The sequence below is a fragment of the Centropristis striata genome, chromosome 20, assembly GCF_030273125.1.
Source record: "Centropristis striata isolate RG_2023a ecotype Rhode Island chromosome 20, C.striata_1.0, whole genome shotgun sequence".
Classification (NCBI taxonomy): domain Eukaryota; kingdom Metazoa; phylum Chordata; class Actinopteri; order Perciformes; family Serranidae; genus Centropristis; species Centropristis striata.
In genome coordinates, this window is record NC_081536.1 from 3,243,938 (window position 1) to 3,260,803 (window position 16,866).

The 16,866-nt window shown below is 37.5% G+C and overlaps 1 protein-coding gene across 1 annotated transcript in view; it reads left to right on the forward strand.

Annotated features, from left to right (window-relative positions):
* The window catches only part of ttc7a (tetratricopeptide repeat domain 7A), a 94,515-nt gene that overhangs the window by 28,709 nt on the left and 48,940 nt on the right, over window positions 1–16,866 (forward strand). The window contains exons 10-13 of the mRNA XM_059359251.1: window positions 134–271; window positions 5,643–5,726; window positions 7,133–7,237; window positions 15,991–16,108. Coding sequence (XP_059215234.1) covers window positions 134–271; window positions 5,643–5,726; window positions 7,133–7,237; window positions 15,991–16,108 — 445 coding nt within the window. The remainder of the gene's footprint in view (window positions 1–133; window positions 272–5,642; window positions 5,727–7,132; window positions 7,238–15,990; window positions 16,109–16,866) is intronic.

The window sequence follows — 16,866 nt, forward strand, 5'->3', positions numbered from 1 at the left end:
ACACACACACACACTCTCTCTGACTCTCTAGTGGTTCCCTTACACCCCACATTCTCAGCCTTTTTCGCTTTCAGACCCTCTAGTTTTCCTTCTTCTCTTCCTCCTTTTTCACTCAGCATCTCTGTCCGTCCAGGCCAGCGGAGACGCCGTGATCAGCCGTCTGCCGGACCAGGCCGAGGCTCGCCAGGCCAGCCTGCAGGATGCCACCTCTGTCTATGACCTGCTCACCATCGGCATGGCCAGGAGGGGGCAGTACGGCATGCTTTCTGAGGTGTGGTGTGACACACTGTCTGCACTGAGACACACACTCCATGCTGGAGGTCTGAGGGGAGGCGAGCAAAAGCGCCAGAGATGAGATGTGTTAGTGAGAGCTTTGCCTTTGCAAAACTTTTTAATGAATGTCCTTATCACTTTGAGCAAGGGGATTATATGTCTTTTTCTACTCCTTCCTCCATTTTTTCTCTCTCGGTATCTCGCTTCTAATTCCTCCTCCTCCGTTTTCTCTACAAACTCTGTTACCTCCCTGGTGTGACCTCTACCCAGATGTAGGAGGTTGGGGAGGTGGAGGTTAGAGGGGTCGTCTAAAATTAGGTTTGTCCACCTGTCTGGCTGATTCATAGATAGCATCAGTCATCTCATAAGGAGGACCACACACACCCATACACACTGAGGTAGTTCCACTCAGACCAGTGGATCAGTTTGCTGATATATGAGGCCAGTATGGACCATTTATTAGGAATTAGATGTCAGCCAGTCAGTGCCATCCATCTCTGATGTGATGAATAAGATTCACATTGATTGATTGCAGACTTACTGAGGTATTAATCAATCCACGAGGTGTCTGCAGCAAGTTCTGATTCTAATATCAAATTTCAAATGGAGGACTCAAGTATAGTAGTGTTATTATATTATAGTTCATCTTTGCAAGAAAATTGCTAGAGGCTTGTAAGTCAAAAAAGGAAAGTTGGAGATAACAGAGAATAATATAAGATAATTAAAAGTCTTTAACTTTTTTTTCCCACAGTCTGAAGACACGCAGCTCGGGTTTAATTGGTGACTCTAAATTGCCCATAGGAGTGAATGAGCATGGGAATGATTGTCTATCTCTATGTCTCAGCCCTGTGATAGTCTAGCAACCTGTCCAGGGTGTATCCGCCCCCATCGAGGTTCCGATAAGCGGTTCAGGATAATAAATGATACATATTAGAACATAATGTGGCCAGAAATTACAGAAAAACACCATATTATGGGATGTCCAAAAACGGGAAAAAAATCATATGTCAATTTTTGTCAAAAATGCTTCAAATGTGTCAATTATAGTCTGTTGATACATATTAGAGCAAAATATGGCCAGAAATGACCATATTATAAACTTTAGTAATAAGCCAAAGCATTAATAACACAGTGTAAAAATGTGACATTGTGAGTAAAAGTCCTGCATTGAAGAATGCATCTTAATCCCAGACAAAACTGACAAAAAGTTGCAATTACAAACCAGTTTGCTACTTCAGCACCGTGGACAGCGCCATACATTTATCAATACACACACTGAAAAAAGAAAATAGTTGAACCAACTTTATTGAATTGTTTCATTTGGTAACACCTAAATGAATTAAGTTCTTTAAAATTAATTTAATAAATTAGATTAACACAATTGATTTCAAATTAATTTTAAAGAACTTAATTCATTTAGGTGTTACCAAATGAAACTATTCAATTAAGTTGGTTCAACTATTTTCTTTTTTCAGTGCATTCCAGATAGACTACGACAGAGTCTAAGTATCAATGAGTCAGGCTAGACTAGACTTACATATTCAACAAAACAATCCCTCTGACCCTGAACTTGCTCTGTCATTATGCTAACAAGAGGGATGGCATCCCCCCTTTAACCTGATATTATAGATGCATAATTGCGTGTGCAGTATAGTAGCTGGTCGAACAGCATGACTCCAGGGATGGCAGATACAGCCAGATATATCTTCAAAGTGCTGTCTGTGCTGGAGAATGGTCTGGCTGTCCCCATTATCATTCTGCTACGGTGGACAAAAAGCTCCAGCTTGTTTGCAATTCTTTAAACAAATCACAGTCTTCTTGGGCGCCACTAAGCCCAGGATGCAAAATAGATGCTGGAGGTAGTGGAAAGGGAGGCAAATAATGCATGAGACATGGTACCAATGGAATGGATGGCTTATAGCAACAGTCTACATCCCAAAAGATACAAATTAACTGGTTAACTGGATGGATTGCCATGAAAATTGGTCAAGATATTGAAATTTGTTGACTTTTCTAATAGCGCCACTTTAAGGTAGAACATTTTTGAGTTAATTATTGCCATGAAATTGGCTAATTTTCATGTTTCCCACAAAGTGAATCATATAAACTTTGGAGATACCCAAGCACCATCATCAGGGCCACACATGCACCCTAAAACTGAGTGCACTTTTCTTCTTCATCAAATTCAAGTGTAGATCGGTTAGCCGCTGGCATCGGTTAGCCGCTAGGTTTTGCTAATGACCGAATTTAGCCAGATATATCTCCACAGTGCTGTCTGTGCTGGAGAATGGTCTGGCTGTCCCCATTATCATTCTGCTACGGTGGACAAAAAGCTCCAGCTTGTTTGCAATTCTTTAAACAAATCACAGTCTTCTTGGGCGCCACTAAGCCCAGGATGCAGCAACAGTGCCCCTGTAAAATAGATGCTGGAGGTATTGGAAAGAGAGGCAAATAATGCATGAGACATGGTACCAATGGAAGGCTTATAGCAACAGTCTACATCCCAAAAGATACGAATTCACTGGTTAACTGGATGGATTGCCATGAAAATTGGTCAAGATATTGAAGTTTGTTGACTTTTCTAATAGCGCCACTTTAACCCTTTGATGCACAACATATGGACAACCCTTCTAATGCACAACATGGGTAAAAAATGACTCATTCATCCAAATTTGATTTAAAATTAAATGACCTAATACTATAATAATAGTCATTTGTTTCAAATAGTTACTTTCCACACTCATATATTTAATATATTTTACATGTTTGTGTATCATTTTGTCACACATACAGTGTATCTGGAAGGTTTTCACAGCGCTTCACTTTTTCCACTTTTTTTTATGTTTCAGCCTTATTCCAAAATTGATTCAATTCATTTTTCCTTAAAATTATACACACAATACCCCATAATGCAATTTTTGACCCATGCTGCGCATTAGAAGAGTAGTGATACAAAAAGGGTTTTTATTCAAAAAGTAAAAAAAGAAAACAAAATATTAGGATGTTTGATGATCAAAAACAAGTTGATTTAGGAAAACCTGGAATACTGAATGATGAAATTAATTTATTGTAAAGTTATAGAAAATTAAAAACTTAGTCGGGTCACTTTAGACCCATGTTGTGCATTAAAGGGTTAAGGTTGAACATTTTTGAGTTAATTATTGCCATGAAATTGACAAATTTTCATGTTTCCCACAAACTGAATCATATAAACTTTGGAGATACCCAAGCACCATCATCAGGGACAAGTTTGTGTTTAGTAAACGGATTCACAATTATTGCAGCACAGTATCGGTATTGGCAAAAAAAAAAGGCTTTAAAATGAAATATCATATCAGTGAGAATGCAGACTGTGCCATTGACGACATGAAAGTACCTTTATTACCATTTTCAAACATCTCTGGAGCGCTGCAGACCAGACACACTTTAAATAGATTCCCCTTCGTCACAGCTGTAACTTTCCAACAAGCACTCAGGTGTAATCATAGCCATTTCAGATGCTGTTAATCCATGTGGGATTGGGGTTGCTTTTGCCGTTTGTCGTAAACTGTAGCCTAAAGAGTCTAAGATGTTTCCCATAATGCATTGAGTTGTCTGCTGATGAATCAGAGGGCATGTTTCTGACTATAAATATGAGTCATACCTGTGCGTAACAGAGCAGATCCCAGAGGCAGTGTGCAACATAATAACACGACATGCACCAAGATAGATAATATGCTTGTGTTGAGGTTATATTACAAAAGGAGACCAGGCGATCCAGAAATAAGGAAAATGGCTTGAACTTCAGAGAGTTTTGATTGTACTAAAGGAGAGACTTGATATACCACGGCGTATTAGGGCCAAGTATAAAGCAATTTTTTTTAAATACAGACCCGTGGGAGGGGGGTAGTATTTCGAGAAAAAAGTAGCAAATCTAGGAGGGAAAAAGTAGCAGATTTATGAGGGAAAAAGTATTAAAAAGTATACTTTATTCAGCAATAAGGAAATACTAATGGTTTCAGCCCAGAATCACCATATTATCATAAGTATCCGGACTTTGAAGAGACATTGCCGTGAATTGGGCCAATTCAGAAGAAAACACCGTACTAATTTAAATGAGGTGATAGGTTTTCTGCATCAGGAACTACAATGCAATGGACAAATGCAAGGATATGGCTGGTTACATCTATATCACTTTTTTCTCATATATCGGCTATCTTTTCCTTGTAGATTTGCCACTTATCCTATAAATCCTATAAATCTGCAACTTTTTTCTCATTCCCCGGGTCCGTATTTTTGTTTGTTTTTTAATACTTGGCCTAATACGCCATCGTACTGATATTCTCTGCAATAAGGTAGGAAGAAAAACACATGCTTATATCAATGACCGCATTGGCTATCTGACAAAAATAGTTGAATATCATCGGCATATCAAAAATCCCAAATAGTGCATCCTTAATTCAATACTTTAATTTATGACTAAATACTTGCAGATCTAATGACACTCCCATTAGCTTTAGCCGTACTTTGTCTTTAGTGCTAACTAGCTAATGTTAGCATGCTAACATGCTAAAGATACGGAGTACATAGTAAACATTAGGCCTGCTAAAGTTGCGTATTGAGTATGTGGGCTGAACTAATGGCTTTTTCTGTTTTCTGCATCCCAATTTGTGTGAACCCTAGTTTCAACTCTGCATATTAACCCCCTCCCCAGTGGTTAAACTGGGATTTGTTATGTGTGGAGGCCTGATTTAGCAGGGTTAACAAGGGTCAGCACCATTACGTATAGCAGTGGCAGTTTCATAATAGCAGACTTTACAAGCATGTGTTTATTTGACACTTTGCTCATTCATCATCGTTTAAAAAATAACCCACAGTATTTCCATTAACATAATTAGATATGTTTAGCTCTGGACATATTTGTTTGCATGTTAAATGTTCAGCCTTTCTAATAAGTGCACATTATTTAATCAGAATATTAGGCAGACCTTTTTTCCTGGTTTAGCTCACTTGTGCATGACTGACAACATCTGACTGAGCGGCGCTCCACGCCATCCTCTGCTCGTCCACACACACATCAATCACATCATTATGTACTGAAACAGCGCTGAGTGGGTGGTGAGTGGTGACTGACAGTCATTTCAAGCTAGAAAAATGTAGCCAAGAAGGCTGGCCATTCAGTTAGGGACTATGTAAATGAGGAGAAAATGAGGGAATAAATTTAATGTTCCAAACCATGCTTTTCTGACTGGCCTCCTAATGGCTTAGGACAGTTTGAGCACACATTTGTCATGCGTTTTAGCTCAGTCGGGGATAACCTGGCCTCTACCTATGCACCTCCATTTGAATAGATTATATCATTATTTGTGTTTCTGCATTTCCCCTCGCAGTGTCTCGAGCGAGCCATGAAGTTCTCATTCAACGAGTTCCACCTCTGGCACCAGCTGGGCCTGTCACTCATGGCGGCTGGGAAGGTGAGCTCATTCCTCCTTATATACAGCCACTCACACACACACACCACGCCACACCCGAAGGCGACATCCATCTTCTGCCATACCTCTGTCCTGAACACTGCTGTTAAAATTAATGGTGAAATATTGCCAAGTATATAACCCATAAGAACCCATGGTGACACCCGTGTAACAAACACTTTAAATCTTCTATAATCTCTCATATTCAGCTTTATGCTTCACATTAACTCAATAAATCCCTAAGTGACACATACTCAACACCCTGGTGTGGTGGTCATGTGACAAGAAGTGACTTCTCCAATGTGGCTGTGACTGGAAACAGAAATGTGAAAAATTTTAAAAAGCTTATTTTTTCTTACAAGGCTAAGTTTAAAACCATTTAACAATTCTAATCCGTTAATGTCCTGTATTGCATTTATGTTGTTCTGACCAGATTTCCTGAACAAATTAAAGTCACAAATGTGATATACGTTGTGGAGATGCAAAAGAAAAAGGTAAATTTGTGTCTCTATAAGCAGAAAATGTGTCTAGTTTTTTTCTATTTTAAAATAAGAACTATCATAAACATAAATACCATAAACGCTCAATGTAACATTTATGTCACATCACAGATCTTTGACATTTAGAGGTAGTATTTTTTTTTAAAAACATCAGAATTGTGTTCTATGTGGTCCACTTATAGAACACATCCTTTAAGGATAACTGGGTCTGGGTTCTTATGGGTTAAATGCAAAAAAGGACCATGTTAAGGACCTTATTAGTCTAAACCCTCTAGTAGAGAGTGTATTGCCCTTCGTGCATTTTGCAAAAAAAATACTTGAAATGATTGGGAAATACTATTGAATCCATTTGTTGCTAAATAAAACCAAGTATTGTTTAAAAAAAAAGGACATTCTTCAAATGGGAGTCCTCAAAAGGAGCTGGAATAGCTTACAATCCTCTCTCTCCTTTTCCCTCAGTGTGTGTGTGTGTGTGTGTGTGCGCCCATGTGTGTGACAGAAAAATTGATCTGGGTTGCAGGATAAAGTGACAGTGCAGATCAATGGAGAGCTCTAGAAATAGGCTGCTCCCTAGAAGGAGAAGGGGGCCGCCTCTGTGTCGTCAGATCCGCTTCTATTTAGGGCCAGTCGGGTGTGTGTGTGTGTGTGTGTGTGCATGTGTGTGAGCGCATGTGCGTGTGCATGTGGTCCATTAATGATTGACCTACATGTATTAAGTGACTGTGTGTCTAAATGGGTCTATTAGGGCTGTGTAAGGACAGTTGATGTGTGTTTGATACACTCGCTTTAAAGCGATCCGTGTCATCTGTGGCTGCATGATAACTGGCTGCTGCGTGCACATGAATCACAATTTGTCAGTGACATTTCTGTGTGTGTGTGTGTGTGTGTGTGTGTGTGTGTTCCTTCCAGGGGGTTGGTGCTGTGTCTGTATTTAAGGAGTGTGCCAGGATGAGACCAGAGGACCCCTCATTGCCCCTATTGGCTGCTAAAGTCTGCATTGGTGAACTGCACTGGGTGAATACACACAAGACATTAACATACACTGTACACAGAACAATATATAGTCCGTCATATTACCAAAAGTTGCACCGTATTTATTACGGTAAAGTTCTGGCAACCACAGCTGCCGGTTTTTAACCGTAAAAACAACAGGATTTTTTTTTACAGTGTACTATTCCTTGTTTTACGGTAATTAAAAGTGTCTACTACGGTGATATGCAATTATTTATTTTACGCCCTATTTCTCATGCAATTTAACAGTGTTTTACTGTAATTTCTACAAACATCTTTTACAGGTGTGTGCGTGCAATATACAGTACAGGCCAAAAGTTTGGACAAACCTTCTCATTCAATGTGTTTCCTTTATTTTCATGACTATTTACATTGTAGATTCATCAAAACTATGAATGAACACATGTGGAATTATGTACTTAACAAAAAAAGTGTGAAATAACTGAAAACATGTCTTGTATTTTAGATTCCTCAAAGTAACCACCCTTTGCTTACTAGAATATAAGGCATGTTTTCAGTTATTTCACACTTTTTTGTTAAGTACATAATTCCACATGTGTTCATTAATAGTTTTGATGAATCTACAATGTAAATAGTCATGAAAATAAAGGAAACGCATTGAATGAGAAGGTGTGTCCAAACTTTTGGCCTGTACTGTACATTGCATGCACACACCTGTAAAAGATGTTTGAAGAAATTACAGTAAAACACTGTTAAATTGCATGAGAAATAGGGCGTAAAATAAAGAATTGCATATCACCCTAGTAGACACTTTTAATTACCGTAAAACAAGGAATAGTACACTGTAAAAAAAATCCTGTTGTTTTTACGGTTAAAAACCGGCAGCTGTGGTTGCCAGAACTTTACCGTAATAAATACGGTGCAACTTTTGGCAATATTACGGTAAAATTATATTAGCACTGTTGATTTCCCATTTAAGATTATATTTTATTCCATATTTTACCGTAAAAACTAAAAAGTTTTTTCCATCAAAAGAAACGCTGTTCTGCCATATAATTGACAAGAAACTACTTTATAAATGCTGCATAAATTAAAGATTTTACCATTAAATATTACAGTATATTTCTGTTGGAGATATGTTTAGTACATTTGAGAGTGAGAAAAAGTATTTTTTACAAAAAAAAATGCAAAAATGATGGCTTGTATTTATATTACAGTATATTTTTTGCTACAAAAAACGGTGTACATTACAGTGGTGTAATGTGTTTAAAAAAAAAAAAATTAAATACTGTTTTGGCTGATAGATACATTTATGGTGTTTCATTGTTACTGCAACTGAATTAACTCATTTATCATTTTACGGTCTTTTACTGTCATGGTTTAGCAGTTTTTCACTGTAAAATCTACAGACATTTTTTACAGTGTAGAAGGCTTTTGAAAAACTGTCGACAGTTTTACTGTAAAAATCTAAAATTTTCAGGTTAAATTAATGGAGAAATACCATATTGTCACAAGGACACAATTACCCTAAAAATAAAGGGACTTTTCAGTCTAAATTACAGTTTTTGCTGATATTTATATTTAAATTTACAGTAGAAAACCCACTCACTGTCATTTTTACAGTGACGTTCTAGCAACCACAGCTGCAGGTATTTTACTGTAAATTAAACAGATTTTTTTTTACAGTGCACAGTGAGCCTGAGCCATGTACAGACACTAAGATTAGAATGGTGACCTATGAATTTTTATGATTTATTTTACATTTTCTGTTCGTGGAGCCTGTCTGTAATGGCTTTTCCTACTCCTGCTAACTCATAAAGGGGTCCCTAGATAATTCTGAGGCATCATAAGATCAAAACTATTAGACAAATAATATAACCAAAATTTAGTTTATATTTTCTGTCAGCTCGCAACACTTTCCTGCCCTAAACAGTGATTTTTTCCTCTGAATGTGAGTTTCTTTTTTGATTTGCACTGTAAAAAAAATGATGTTGCTTTTACAGAAAAAATGGCAGCTGTGGTTACCAGAATAATTCTGCAAAAAATACAGTACAAATGTAAACAACTTTACAGAACAACTTGTAAATTTAACTGGTATTCAGTGTACAAAAAATAATAACTGAATGTTAATTTACTGGTATTCAATGCACAATAAGCAAAATCTGCATGTCAATTTTTGCATATTTAATCAGTATAAAAGCAGCATCATCCTGTTAAATTAGCAGTAAAGGACGGTATAATCTACAACTTTAAAATGTATATATATTTTTTAAATTACTACAGTTTTAGGATGTAAAATGTACAAGTTGTTCTATAAAGATGTTGACATATGTACTGTATTTTTTACGGAAATATTCTTTTTTTTCTGTAATTTTTACAGTGTACTTAATGAGACACTGATCAGCTGATCACCTGAACCAAATCTAATTTTATGAGGAAGATTATAAAAACCACTGCTGTGATTAAAGATTGAGATTATCCCACCAGTAATGATTTCTAAACTCTTCCTAAGTTAAAATATTGGTGATCTGTTGTTTAAAAATGTATATGAACATGTTTAGTTTGCATTATTGGTGGTCTGAAAACACATCTTTTTTTGTTATTTTGTCATTTTCAGCCAATAAATGCTCTAAATAGCAATATTTTAATTTCAAGTTTGAGAGAAAAACATACCTGTAAATAGTAAAACCAGCAAAACTGATCATTTTTGCAGGGGTCTCTTTATTTTTTCCAGAGCTTTGTTGTTCTGTAAAGATGTTGACATATGTACTGTACTTTTTACGGAAATATTCTGGTAACCACAACTGCCAGTTTTTTTCTGTAAAAACAACGGGACATTTTTACAGTGTGGACCATGCTCCAGAAAGTAAATGCAACACCTCACTGCAAAAAATGCTGCCACAGACTCCACAGCTCTGCTATACTGCTCAATAAAGAGAGCTTTCCTTGGCAGTGAGTGGCCTAATCAGCAATGTGTGAACTCATTTGGCCAGGGCTTGACTGTACAGGATGTTCAATTCGATGTAGTGGGAAATTCAGGTCGCCTGAGGGTTGGGGGTGAAAAAAATAAAAAAAGGGCACCACCCTAGAGGGCACTTAATCACATTTTCACCACTGGAAGGGCACTTTATCCTGTTTTATCAGTCATGGGAGCATCCAAGAGGGCATTTTTGCACCATTTAAAAAAAATATTGGGACACCAAGGAGAGTCAGTCACGCCCCTCGAGTTCACCGGTTATTCTATGTCAGGGATTCCCAAAGTGTGGTGTGCGGACCCCCAGGGGTGCACGAGCTGCCGCTAGGGGGTGCGCGAGATGAAAAATGTAATGGCGGTCTGATAATTACACATTTAAATTTTTTTCCCCCACACACAATAAAGACGTGTAAATAAACATTTCCTTTGCAAAATGTAAAATCAAAAACTGTAATAGTAATTGATAAATAAATGCAGGCAATATCTCTACTCTGAATAAATCTACAAAATGCCCAAAAAATATCTTTAAAAAAAAAGTAACTTTGATGACTAGTGTCTAACTAGTGCGCTAACATCAGAATGTTAGCACTGTCATTGCAATCGTGTTAGCATGTTGATGTTAGCATTTTAGTCCAGCCTCAAAGAACTGCTAGCATAGCTTTTAATTCTTACTCTTCCTCTTTCTTTGCCAGATGCTGTATCATGTTACCTCTTTGTACTGGTTGAAATGAAAGTTTTTGACTCAAGCCCTTTACATACTCCACAAGAACAGAGACATTTGTTTGTGTTCTCGAGGTGGCAAGAACAAGAAAGACGTTCTTTCTGGCCAGGACATTTCATATTTCACAAGAATGTCCACTGCATAACTCCTGGGAAGTAGTCACTGCAGCACACGTCTCATTCAAATTTAGATTTCTGACCAATCACACAATAGTTCTTGGACACCACACAAGAACAAAGTTCTGCCCAGATGATGTGTGAAGAACAGAGAAATCTGTTCTCTCTCCCAGGGCTGCAAGAACAAAATGACATCATTTTGTTCTTGCAGCCCTGGGAGAGAGAACAGATTTCTTGCGGAGTATGTATTAGCCTTTGGGGTGGCCGTCCAGTCGGTGTCAACAGAAAATGGACTTGTCACAAAGCCAAACAAATACTGAATATGTAAAGGTTGAAACTCTGCAGGATTAAAGACAGAGTACACTGTAAAAAATGTCTGTAGATTTTACGGTGAAAAACTGCTAAACCACGACAGTAAAAGGCCGTAAAATGATAAATGGGTTAATTCAGTTTCAGTTACAATGAAACACTGTATTTTTTACATTTTTTAAAAATACATTACTCCACTATAAAATACACTGGCACTGTGTGTGTAACAAAATATACTGTAATATATATACAAGCATCACTGTAATTTTTTCATTTATTTTTTGTAAAAATACTTTTTCTCACTGTTAAATGTACAAAACACCATATCTCTATAACAGAAATATACTGTAATATTTTATGGTAAAATCTTTAATTTATGCTGCATTTATGAAGTATTTTCTTGTCAATTATATGGCAGAACAGCGTTTCTTTTGGTGGATTTTTTTTAACGGTAAAATATGGAATAAAATGGCAATCTTAAACGTGAAATCAACAATGTCATTTTACCGTAATATTAGAAAAATGTTTTTCTCTTTTTTTTTCTTTTCTCTTTTTTTTCTATTTTTTCTATTTTTCTCACTGTTAAATGTACAAAACACCATATCTCTAGCATAAATATACTGTAATATTTTATGGTAAAATCTTTAATTTATGCTGCATTTATGAAGTATTTTCTTGTCAATTATATGGCAGAACAGCGTTTCTTTTGGTGGATTTTTTTTAACGGTAAAATATGGAATAAAATGGCAATCTTAAACGTGAAATCAACAATGTCATTTTACCGTAATATTAGAAAAATGTGCACTGTAATTATAACGGTAAAATTCTGGCAACCACAGCTGCCGGTTTATTACCGTAAAAACAACAGTTTTTTTTAACAGAGTAGGATCCATTCTTCTTCTGGAACTAATGAGATCTGCATTTGAACATGCAAGTATCACACACAATCAGTTTTGTAATCCATGCATGCCCCCTGCACACTCATAAGAGGTTGCATCATGCATGGAAGTCTTTACTACAGCAGCCTTTTATATAATAATGGAATTTGTCTTTACCGCAACATGTAAAGCTGTTGCGGTGAAGACATGTTGCGGTAATGACATTTTTGCTAATATTGCAGATAAATGGCAGCTAGCAAGGTCTGCTATGTTAGCGTTGACTCTTAGCATCAAATATACATGAATTCAACAGTAAAATCAATTTATTTTTAAAATGTAGTTCAAAATACACGATTACTAAGCTGAATGGTAAGGACACACAATAATACTTCAGAGGAAAAGATGCTCTTAACCTTGTTTTTCTAGATATTGAGGGTCACCTAGTGTGGGGGGCCCAACTGGTCATGCATGAGCTCACATGCTAACTTCTGTTTCCATAGCAATTGGACTTTTTTTTTTTGCTTTGAAAAAACTTTTACTATTTCATTTGTTCAGTGTTGCGGTAAGGACTCAGAAATGTGGGACAGGCACATTTAGATGAAAAAAATCATAAATTATCAGTAAGCAAAAAAAAAAAAAAAATTAATATGGTGTAGAGTAATGTTTATATGAAACTAATAAATAAAATAAAATTTAATATTTTAATTGAATTGGCTCATTTTATGTATCTCAACATTGAGACCACAGTTTTGGGACATGAACAAAAGTAGTGTTTGGACCCATAAAATGCTTCATAAATTGTATTAAATCACATTTTTTAGTTTTTATTTTTCAGTGTCAAGATGTGCAATGACACTGTGTATATATTTATCAAGCACCATAGGACAAATTTGAACATAAATCCAAAATTTCACTTCTGGGACTAAAAAAAATTCCCGTAGTTGCAGAAACACTCATATAATGTGTACATAGAGAGTCACAACACAGCAGCACTGTGTCGCTAATGTTTCGGGATTGACACCAGGGTCGCTCAGATACCGTTCACTGTGAGAACGGATAGTCCTGCTGTTTGTGATCTGGGCTGGGAGGGAGAAAGTCATATCAACAGAGGTATTTAGGGTGGAGGGAGAGAGAGAGAGAGAGAGAGAATGAGGGTGAGTGAGACAGAGAGAGAGAGAGAAAGGGGTCAGAGATTAGAAAAGAGGAGCTAACAGGGGCGAATGGAGGGAGCACATCTGTCAGTGGCTGGAGATCATGGCAGGCCGGAGACACTAAGGAGCTTACAGCCTTAATCACAATGGGACACTATGGCCATAGTGCAGTGGGGCATTACATAAATGGGCCACCATTATCCATCAGCTCCACTGGACTGTCTGTCTGGACTTTTATCTAGCCAGCATCTATTTATTTTTGTGGCCCACTAGCCCACAGACGAATCCAAAATTGTATTTTTTGTTATTTTTCCAGAGATCTCCTGTGCATGTTTATTAAAAAATGTAAAAAAAGGACACGTGAAATCCTCTCCAAACTCATGACATCACTACAAACTGCAGGACTTCACTGCATGGTGATCTGAGAGCAAAGCTGCTTTTATAAATTCCTTAAGAGCAATTTTTTGCAGATGCGAGGTTTTTGCCCGACAACAGCGACATGTTCTTCTTTCACACAATTCAAGGGAGAGAGAGAGAGAGAGAGAAAAAAAAAAACGTAATCCTCCTAAGACGTGCATGGACGAGCTGTGTGTTTAAATGACTGGCTATTGTGTGCGGGCTTTGAACTCGCAGAGAGAGCAGAGGAGAAGGATGAAGGGAGGAAGAAGAAGAGGAGGAGGAGGAGGAGGAGGAGGAGGGGGAGGGTGTCAGAGCAGTTGGCTTGCTGTTGCGCTGGCGTGCCGTCAAAGGCATTACCCCCCCCCCCCCCCCCCCCCCACGCCCACCTCCCCACCTGCCCGCCCGTCACCAGCCATACCTCACACAGAGTGACACACTTTCTCCTCAGCTCAGAGCACCTCGCCTCGGCTCAGCTCAGCCACACACCGCCTGCAGTCTACTGCTGCGTGTGTGGGCGAACGTGTGTGTATGTGTGTGTGTGTGTGTGTGTGTGTGTGTGTGTGTGTCCTTCAGCCAACTCTGCGTTGTCCTTGAATCTGCTCGGACTGTCCTCACACTAAATTCACACCGGGCCCAGCCATCAATACTCCGTTCCCTGCTGCACCTCAGACACATTTACGTCTCAGTGCTGCACAGGTTTTCCTCTCTCACACACACACACACACACACACACACACACACACACATATACACACACACACACAGACACAAACACACACACACTGCAAAAAAGTCAACTTGTATTTTTTGGCCTAAAACAGTGATTTAAGTTGGTAAAACTTGGAAATATAAATGATTGACATTTAGGGCAATAATGTAAGTTAGCACAACAAAGGAAGCCAGTTGTCTGCTCAAAAACAAGTTTGTGAGTTTTTGTTACTTATATCTTTAAGTTGGGGTTCACAACAAGGGACAATAGTTCTGATAACTCTTATTTCTTTGTTGTGAAATGTGGGAAAGCGGTGAAATTCGGTCATTAGCGAAAGCTAGCGGCTAATGGATGCTAGCGGCTAACTGATGCTAGCGGCGCTGCTTGTTACAGCTACAAGAGTAACCATTAGCGTATCAATGCTAACTCAAAATTGTGGTCGCAACATTAGCTGACATTTCATAGCGGCGTTACAATCGTGCCAATTCAGCACATTGAAGAAGTTAGCAGAAGTAAGGATTAAAAGTTATTACAATGTAAAATTATAAGTTCAAAAATCCTAATTCAGAGTTGAGCAAACTCATAAACAATACTTAAAATATTTAGTTTAATTGTCCAACTTAAAATTTTATCGAAGTTTGTTGCCTTGAAATTTTGAGTTCACCCAACTTTTCTTTTTTTGCAGTGCACACACACACACACACACACATCCTTCTTCTATCTTTGTGAGGGCCCTCATTGAAATAGTGAATTCCCTAGCCCCTTAACCCTTAATAGGACACTCATTGAAATACTTGCAAATTCCAAATTTCAACCCTAGAGAATATTGGAGGATATTACATACAGCCAGAATGTGTAAAAATAAAAAAATCATACGGACCCGGGGGAGGGGGGGGTCATATTTTGAGAGAAAAATTTACGAGGCTAAAGTGGCAAATTTACGAGAAAAAAATGTGCAGATTTATGAGATTTAAAGTGGTGAATCTGCGAGAAAAAAGTTGTTTTTTTCACACTTTTTTCTTGTAAATCTGCACCTTTTTTCGTGCAGATTTGCCACTTTAATCTAAAGTAAATTTGCAACTTTTTTCTCGAAATATTGATGATATCCACTGAAGTTACCAAATATAGTTCTTCGCCTGATAAAGGGTTAACCGAACCTTCCCCATCACAACTAAATGCTCGACCCTAACCCTAACATAGACCTTATTGTAAACTGAACTCTCAAACAACGTCTGAACTCTCAAACAAGCCTTTAAAGAAGTGAGGACTGGCCGAAATGTCCTCACTTCGCAAAAATGTCCTCACTCTGTTGGTTATAAAAAATGTGTTCCGGTCCTCACTATGTAGGAAGCACAAGAACACACACACACACACACACACACACACACATGAGAGGGTGTTACAGGTCCTGCTCACATTACTTCTATAAGTATAACTTATTGGTTTCATAAGCACTAACTTGAAATATCAATAACTTTGGTATTTCATGTCTGTGGCTAATTGAGTGTGTGTGTGTGTGTGTGTGTGTGTGTGTCCAGTTCGAGGAGGCTGAGGTTCTGTCACAGAGTGTGGTGTCTATGGGGGAAGAAGCCGGAGAGTTTCTACCTCGGGCCTACTTGTCCCTGGGACTCTGCTGCAGTTTACAGGCCTCTGAAGGTAAGGACAGACAAATAAACTGAGAATATATAATAATAATATATAATATATGCTTAAAACAACAGATGTTTTGTCATCAATGTTATCACCCCATGATAAGGTTCTGTTTGCAGAATAAAACATGGATGAAGGTAAGTTTACATGGGACAGATAAACTCACTATTATTAAGGCTGTTATTGTGATTTTCGAATTATCATTATTATCTTTATTTTATTTTTTTCTGATTTTCAAGTTGCCTATCAATTTAGATATAATTATGTCTTTGTGAGAGTATTGTGATAGAGTTCAGTTTTGCTGGTTTTACTATTTACAGGCATGTGTTTGAGTAAAATGAACATTTTTTGTTTCATTCTGTAAAATGCTGACATCATTTCTCTCAAACTTGAAATTAAAATATTGCTATTTAGAGCATTTATTGGCTGAAAATGACAACTGGTCAAAATAACAAAAAAAAGATGTGTTTTCAGACCACGAATAATGCAAAGAAAACATGTTCATATACATTTTTAAATGCACATGCTGAGTCTTACCATGAGTCAACATGTGTTTTACAAACTGTCCCCAAAAGTTATTATCTGAGGTTAACCAGACCTTACGGGAACAGTTTGACATTTGGTAAATTTGTTTTTGTACTTCTTTTCATTTATTTCTCATCAAGAAATAAAAGAAATGCCCTATATCTCATGCTATTCCTTTATATGGTTACACTTTATTTTGAAAGGGCATGACAAACACCCTTTTTTCTGTTTAGGTCTGA